The sequence below is a fragment of the Tarenaya hassleriana genome, unplaced genomic scaffold (genome assembly GCF_000463585.1).
Source record: "Tarenaya hassleriana unplaced genomic scaffold, ASM46358v1 Cleome9, whole genome shotgun sequence".
NCBI classification, from domain to species: Eukaryota; Viridiplantae; Streptophyta; class Magnoliopsida; order Brassicales; family Cleomaceae; genus Tarenaya; species Tarenaya hassleriana.
The window spans coordinates 3,966,540-3,974,955 of NW_010971389.1; the positions used below are offsets into that span (position 1 = coordinate 3,966,540).

General features: G+C 40.5%; 2 protein-coding genes across 2 annotated transcripts in view; one reads left to right on the top strand and one right to left on the bottom strand.

The window, feature by feature from the left end:
* Positions 1 to 1,430, bottom strand: part of LOC104804331 (iron-sulfur assembly protein IscA-like 1, mitochondrial) — a 2,037-nt gene extending 607 nt beyond the window's left edge. The window contains exons 1-3 of the mRNA XM_010528594.1: positions 1,146 to 1,430; positions 213 to 330; positions 8 to 126 (exon numbers count right to left, since the gene is read on the bottom strand). Coding sequence (XP_010526896.1) covers positions 21 to 126; positions 213 to 330; positions 1,146 to 1,344 — 423 coding nt within the window. The 5' untranslated portion in view covers positions 1,345 to 1,430 and the 3' untranslated portion in view covers positions 8 to 20. The remainder of the gene's footprint in view (positions 1 to 7; positions 127 to 212; positions 331 to 1,145) is intronic.
* Positions 1,431 to 2,065: 635 nt separating this feature from the next.
* Positions 2,066 to 4,612, top strand: LOC104804332 (subtilisin-like protease SBT1.6). Its single transcript, XM_010528595.2, is given in 1 exon segment — positions 2,066 to 4,612. A coding segment is annotated over 1 exon segment (2,277 nt). The 5' UTR covers positions 2,066 to 2,101; the 3' UTR covers positions 4,379 to 4,612.
* The last annotated feature ends 3,804 nt before the right edge of the window (positions 4,613 to 8,416 follow it).

Genomic DNA, 8,416 nt, shown 5'->3' on the forward strand with positions numbered 1-8,416 from the left:
ACTCTTTCCGGTGCTATTTGCTAAGTACCACTCGGCTTTGCAGCTCCAGAACTAGATGTCGTCATGAAAGATTCACCACATCCACACTGCCCTTTTGAGTTTGGATTGATGAACACAAACTCCGACCTGCCACCAACCAAAACCCAAAATTTCCTCAGGGCTTCAGATTCAAGATTGATGAGACAGCCCATACAGCAGAGATAGGTCCCGACCTGAGTTTATCATCCACGAAATCCATCTTGGTCCCGATGACATGCATCAGAGCCTTTGGCTCAACAAGTATCCTCACACCTTTTTCCTCCACCAGCTCGTCAAACTTCCCCTTCTCATCTATACAAACATTTTTGTTTAGAACAAATAATATCAGACCACTTATCAAACAGCCTATAGGACAGCCACCAAGTGCGAAACACAAATGTTTTGATGACGTGTGGCCGGAATAGAGATCATTCATGTCATATGATGGTGATCAGATGGATATCAACATATGGCTCGACCGAAATCAACACTACCGTAGCTAGAACTTCACGTACACTGTTTTGTTGCCTAGTCCGACTGTTTTTCCGTTTAATCCTCCGAATGTAAAGGAAAACGAACATAATCATGGACTAAAACTGGACAACGCCATCATTCATGATTGGAAATTCCCAGTCATGAAGTTACGATTGGGGAACACGAAATGCCGGGAAGTATGAAATCTGTAGGGGTATACCCAGACACCTTTAAGGACAACTATCTGCGAAACTAATGTCCCTGAATGAACCCGCAGGATAGTTAACAGTTGGTGCATAACAATGCAGATATGCTTTCTAAATAAAACATGTAAAGGACAAACTCGTCGCTATTGAATGAATACACATACATCACTTTCACACAAACACAACCGCAAATTCCTCCACCAACAACAAAATCTCCAAACCAGAATCAATAAGCTAAGAACAGCTTTTCAATTCTCATCTCACAATCACTGAAACAAAAATAAATTTCTCGCGTAAGCATTCAGATGAATACCGAAATCAGTTCCGTAAATCAAAATTGAAACTTAGTAATACGAACATCTACCCAAAATCAGACACATGAGGGGAAAAAACCTAAAATCCCCCCCCCCCCCGGGATACAAAATAATTTGAGCTCGAGGAAATTACCGGCATAATTGAGGGTATAAGACAAGCCGTTGCAGCCACGAGCCTTGACGCCCAACCGGAGGAAGGGTTTCTGCCGCTGCTGCAACAGATGCCGAACCCTAGACGCCGCCTCCTCCGTCAATGTTAAGACCTGTTTCCTCATCGCCGATCCGGTCTTCACGGCGGACGCCGCCGCCGCCAAAAATCGAGAAGCCCTCATCGATCAAAAACCTTCACAAATCGGAGTTTCGGACATTTCCGAGGAAAGAAAAATAATACAGAAATCGAGAAATGACTGACAACGTTTTCAAGTTCATTTCTTTACTACTAAATTATCAGATCTAAAGCCCCAATTTGTCCCATCGGCTCTTGTTATTGGGCTTTGTAATGGGCCTAGGCTTACATATCTTAAGCCCATGTTTCTCCCCAGCGTGACAAAAGAAACGATGTCGTTTTTATTGACTTATGAAACGACGGCATTTTGGTAGCCCATTGGAAACTCCGACCGTACAATAAAAGGTGGTGGGACCCTTCTCGAGAAGAAAGGCTGACTCATTACATCTGTGCCACGACAGAATGATATCCACAAACACCTGTCCCCTCACTTATTAATCGAATTAATTCACGATTAGTGCCTTTTAATTTGAATTTTGGTTTTTAAAAATATATTATATTATAAAGCCTTTCTTCCCTCATGTTTACCAAAAAAGACTAAATAACAATATTAGTCTTAGTAGTGACTAAATAACGCACACATAACTGCTTCAAAATTTTAAATTGCAGTAATTCTCTCAAGGAAAATGATAAATCATATTTTTTGTGATTAATAAATAAATTAGTGCGAGAAAACAATTAAAATCTCACTAATTCATTTATTAATCACAAAAACAGTGTGATTATCTTTTTCCTTTAAATGAGAGCATCAATGTCGGTAACGAACCGCCCACTCACTCGCTTCACTCAATCCGCCTTCTTCAATGGCCCTTTTCCTCTCGTCCTCCATTACTGTTCTCCTCCTCCTCTTCCTTCTCTCTTCTCTGTTCACTCCCTCCGCCGCCGGCGCTGATCCAACGGCCAAGACTTTCATCTTCCGCGTCGACGGCGGATCCAAGCCGTCCGTTTTCCCCACACACTTCCAATGGTACAATTCCGAGTTCGCCGAGGCTCCTCGTATCCTCCATGTTTACGACATCGTCTTCCATGGCTTCTCTGCCATGGTTACTCCCAAAGAGGCCCAGATCCTCCGCAACCACCCGGCCGTCCTCGCTGTCTTTGAAGACCGCCGCCGTGAGCTTCACACGACCCGGTCCCCACAGTTTCTAGGACTACGAAACCAGCGGGGTCTCTGGTCCGAGTCTGATTATGGATCTGATGTTATCATCGGTTTCTTTGACACCGGAATTTGGCCGGAGCGCCGGAGCTTCTCCGATCTCAACTTGGGACCTGTCCCGAAGCGGTGGAGAGGCGTTTGCCAAAGCGGGAACAAGTTCGGACCGAAGAACTGTAATCGGAAAATCGTCGGGGCGAGATTCTTCGCCAAGGGACAGCAAGCCGCCGTGATCGGCGGAATCAACGAGACGGTGGAGTTTCTCTCCACTCGCGACGCTGACGGACATGGGACCCATACTGCCTCGACCGCCGCCGGTCGTCACTCCTTTAGGGCTAGCATGTCTGGTTATGCTTCTGGCGTGGCGAAAGGCGTGGCTCCGAAGGCTCGCATCGCCGCCTACAAGGTCTGTTGGAAGGACTCCGGCTGTCTCGATTCCGACATCCTCGCCGCCTTCGACGCCGCAGTGTCCGACGGCGTTGACGTCATCTCCATCTCCATTGGCGGCGGAGACGGGATCTCCTCGCCGTATTACCTCGACCCAATCGCCATCGGCTCGTTCGCCGCCTAAAGGAAAACGAACGACGGACCCAACGGTATGTCAGTGACTAACCTCTCGCCGTGGGTCACCACAGTCGGCGCGGGAACGATCGACCGGAACTTCCCCGCTGACGTAATCCTGGGAGACGGCCGCCGTCTCAGCGGCGTCTCTCTCTACTCTGGCGAGCCACTGAACGGAAAGATGTTTCCGGTGGTTTACCCGGGGAAGACGGGGATGTTGTCGCCTTCCCTGTGCATGGAGAACTCGCTCGACCCGAGGCATGTGAGAGGCAAAATCGTGATTTGCGACAGAGGGAGCAACCCTCGTGTGGCAAAGGGGCTCGTGGTGAAGAAAGCCGGCGGAGTTGGAATGATCCTCTCCAATGGCGTCTCCAATGGCGAAGGCTTGGTCGGGGACGCTCACCTTATCCCCGCATGCGCTGTCGGATCGAGCGAGGGAGACAAGATCAAAGCCTACGTTTCCACCCATCCGAATCCTGTGGCCACAATCGATTTCAGAGGGACTGTGATGGGAATCAAACCGGCTCCGGTGGTGGCTTCGTTCTCTGGCAGAGGACCGAACGGATTAAACCCAGAGATTTTGAAACCCGACCTGATTTCTCCGGGGGTTAACATCCTCGCCGCTTGGACCGAGGCCGTGGGTCCGACAGGGTTAAGCTCCGATCCTCGGAAAACAGAGTTCAACATCTTGTCGGGTACATCCATGGCGTGTCCTCACGTGAGCGGAGCCGCGGCGCTGCTCAAATCAGCCCACCCAGACTGGAGCCCCGCCGCCGTGAGGTCCGCCATGATGACGACGGCGAGCCTCGTCGACCACAACGAGTCCACCGGAAAACAATCCACGCCCTACGATTTCGGGTCGGATCATCTCAACCTCGGTCGGGCGTTGGACCCGGGTCTCATCTACGACATAACCAACGACGACTACATCACATTTCTCTGCGCCATAGGCTACGGACCAAACACAATTCAGGTAATAACACGGAAGCCGGCGAGATGTCCGAAGCGGAAACCTTCGGCAGAGAATCTGAATTACCCGTCGATCACAGCTTTATTCCCTGTCTCAAGAAAAGGGTCATTGAGTAAGACTATTGTCCGAACAGTGATGAACGTGGGCCAAGCAGAGGCTGTGTACCGAGTTAGGGTCGAGCCACCGAGGGGCGTGACCGTGACCGTGAAGCCCTCGAGGCTAGTGTTCACTCAAGCGATCAAGAAACGGAGCTATTTGGTAACAGTGACATTGGACACAAGGAACATCGTGATGGGCGAGTCGGGTGCGGTGTTCGGGTCCGTGACCTGGTCCGATGGTGTGAACCACGTGGTTCGAAGCCCCGTCGTGGTGACCCAAAGCGACCCGTTCCGATGAAATTTGCGTGAATTTGGTTCGATCATGTCTTTTGATCCAAAGTGTCACAATGGTTTGTGTTTTGTGTGTACCGAACTGCCCACGATGTAGTAGTAGTAGTAGTCATAGAAGTTGCTCCTCATAGTTATAGTTAAGGTTGTTTTATTTGTCATAATGTTTCTTTTTCGGGTAATCTTATTTTCTCATATATCTTTTTTTTTTGGTAAAAGGTATATATTCGATCCGATTTCCTTACATCTTCGTGTTCTTTCCCAACATTACATTATATATCGTGGGCAGGCATTATATATTCGATCCGATTTCGGGTAATCTTATTTCTCATATATCTTTTTATACGAAAATCTATATATATGTATGTAATATATATATATATACACATATATGAGATGTTGTGAGGAAAGCTGAGAAAACAGAGACCTTTACTTTATATCATACTGAAGGACAGACGAAATTGTGATTGTGAAAGGATAAATTGTAAACATGATGATAGAAGTTGCTACTCGCTGTCATTCTGCTCTTGTGCTTCTTTTAAATTATAATGATTTTGTTTAAATCGATATTCTTTTTGTAACCCATACGCCGAATAAAAAAGTCAGTACAAGAGAATTTTCAAAATACTTTGAATATATGAAACAATTATGTTTCCATTTTTATTTAGTAACCGTTTTTATTTAAATCTATATACGGTGATCATCGCTTCTCATATCCTTAAATAGTAAATAGCATGAAAAAAAATCATTTCCGTTCATTAAATATAATGGGCCAAACTCAATAACGTTTTAAATGAATTAGGTCCCAATTGGGCCGTGTGGTTCAGACCCAAAAATGTCATAAAGAGATATCTGATAGGCCCAAAAAGACGATACAAAGGCTTTAGCTAAAAGCCCAAAACATATTCAACAACCGATTCACTTTTTCATTTTAATCGAATTTGGCCTGAGAAAAAAAAAACACCGAATTTCGAAGCACTATATATTATTTAATGGGTTCTAGGCAATATAAAATTATCTTTAAAGTTTTGGAGTTTAAAGGTATCTACAAATATATCACAATGTATACAATTTTTTTGAAGTTAATTCATTTTCTGTACATTTTCTTTCTTTTATGCATTATTTAAGAGATAAATGTATAATGCTTATTCCACAAAAATGTTGGATATGTTTTATAGATTTATAATGTATTTTTTTTATGAATTTTGAATCGATTTTGAATATAAATATGGTTTGAATTTATTTTGGATTAATTTGAATATGTACATATAAACGTATTTTAAAAAATATTAAAAAATAGTTTAAAATATTCGAATTTGGATATTTACGGATATCCGATTCAAGTTCGAATATCTGATTCACGTGCACCAATTTAGATCATAAAATCATGTAACTCTAGATATTTAGATTTGAGATCAAGTTTGTTTACAACGAATACCATTGCATTTCAATCGAATAAAATATAATATATATTTTTTAAAAAACTAAATTAATTGAGTTCGAATAAAATATGTAAATAATAGAAATAAATAGAAAATTAATTTTTATAAAATAAAATATATTTAAATACAAAAATAATGATAATTTTAAAAATACTATAAGATATAAAGATAGATGGGTATAGATATTTTCAGAATTCAGATCAATTTAGATATGGTTTGATGCATATTACGCCGGAATGCAGGATTCCATATAGTTTATTCATTTTATTTTGGTGAACCCTAACTTCGTACGTTGCTTCCACAAAATAATACATAATTACACTTTGTATGTGTTGACATAACCTTCTAGATTTTGTTATTTCCATTTAAACAACTTGGTCGTTAATGACGACACTTCTCCAACTCGTTGTTATGAATTAAAATGTCCGAACTTATTAAATGATAACTAAATAGACGACGTAAAAAGAAAATCGACAAAAAAAAACAAAATAAAAACATCACCAACAACAACAATTAAAAAAACCCAACAAAGGCGGTTCCCGAGCTGATGGGCAGAGATGTAATTTTTGGATTTATATGATCTATATACAAAGACTGCTTCCGGATCGGAGATTTACCTAGTCAGCGTGTCCGAAGGGTAGCAATTAGGAGTGTTCCGTTATAAAAAAAACAATAAAAAAAAAAAAACTTCGACAAAAAAAACAACGGTCACGGGTTTGATCTTTTTTATCGACATATAATAGTAGGTGAGATTTAGTTAGGTCACATATATATATTTTTTACTTATTAATTTAATATATTCTTTCTTTTGTCTTTATTATACGGAATCGTACTTTTTCCAACAATATACGACTATTTAACCCATCTATTACTAATAAATATTTCCGTTTAAAACAAAATAAATTAAACCGAATAAAAATGTATTCGAATTTTTAAAATAAAATAGCGAATTTGATTTTTTAAAATTAATTATTTTTAATCGTAACCAAAACTGAAATTCCAATAAAATAATCTAAATAAAACTGAAATCCAAAATATCATTGTTTTATTTTTCTCAATCAAATTTTATTTTATTTTGCTTTTATGAGAAAACCATGTGATGAATTCAAAATCTATAAATAAAATTAGAGAATCTAAAAACAAATAAATGCACACAAATATAACTCAAATTCAAAACATCTGCCCATAAGTTAACATTGATAGATTTGATGTTATTCATTTGTCTCTCCTTTTTAGGATTTCTCTTTTCATCATTTCTTGTACGTAGCATCAGATAATCAATTGATCAATTCTAAATTAAAATATGCATATAAAGTTAGAGAATTTAAAACTATACCTCGTTATAAATGGTAGGTGTATTATGTGTGTATATATACACACACATATGTATGTATATATATATATGCGTTTATGTATCATGACGGGGTTATTTTGTAAGGATTGGATAATACAAATTGCATGTGGAGATTGTGAAGACATGGTTAAGTCATTTTATAGGTTAGCGAAAATGTGGCTTTTGGATACTGATGCGTCGCGAACTAGGTTCGGAATCATCTAGTTTTAATTACCTAGACACGACTTCCGCAAGCATACGGGTCAATTGTAGTATCTAGGGTCGAACTCTAGGGACTCGTCGGGAATCACCGGAACACAAAGAATATACTCACTATCTATAAGAATCGGACTTCTACTTGAGTTTCGGTCGATGGCGAATATGGTGGTGGTGGTGACACTAAACTACTAAAACGAGAATTTAAATGGTGGGTATATACAAATGGTGGGATAAACATCATAAGTTTGGGAATTCTCGGTTGTACAAGGATCGTGTCTAATGTTTACTTGGTATCTCACTAGCTCGGTTTGGAGAATTCAAGGTCTTTTGTCGAGGATTACTCTCTCGAGTCTCACCTCTCTTCCTAGAATCATTCAACCTACCGATCTCTCGATTCCTAATAGGTTGAAGACACTAAGAGCATATAGTTTCCTATCACAATTCATAGACAAATTCACCATCCTTACAAGAATGGATTGATCACCTATATGTCACCTATCCAAGGCAACCTCTCCATCTCCAAATGGTAGAATTATCTAATCAAAATGAATGTTTTCCAAGTCTAATTCCATATCACTATGAAAACTAAACTCTAGAATCAGTTGATTCAAGGGGCCAACAAGAATCAAAGCATTAAGAACATTCATTCAAACCAAAACATCAAACCAACAAGATAAGCATTCAATACACACATAAATTCTTATACAAACTCAAATTCCAAACTCATGAAGGGAGTTCTCACACAAATTCAAGAGAAACAACAAGACATATCAAAAGGATGATCCAAGAGTAGGAATAGAGAGATAGAGTTAGAGAGGCTTAGTGATTTAGGAGCATGATCTTCCTCTTCCTCCTCTTCTCCTTCTTCTCCTCTTGAATCACCCTTGAAAGCTTGGATTTTGCTCTCAAAACTCTCTCTCTAAGTATGTGAATTGCCTCCTGTAAACCTCTCATTCGTGCCCCTTTTATAGCCAAGAAAAGGAGAAAGACATTTCCCCATTTTCCTCCTCATTTTCCTCCATGATTTCCGAGCTCCATGTTTTGGGGAAAGTTG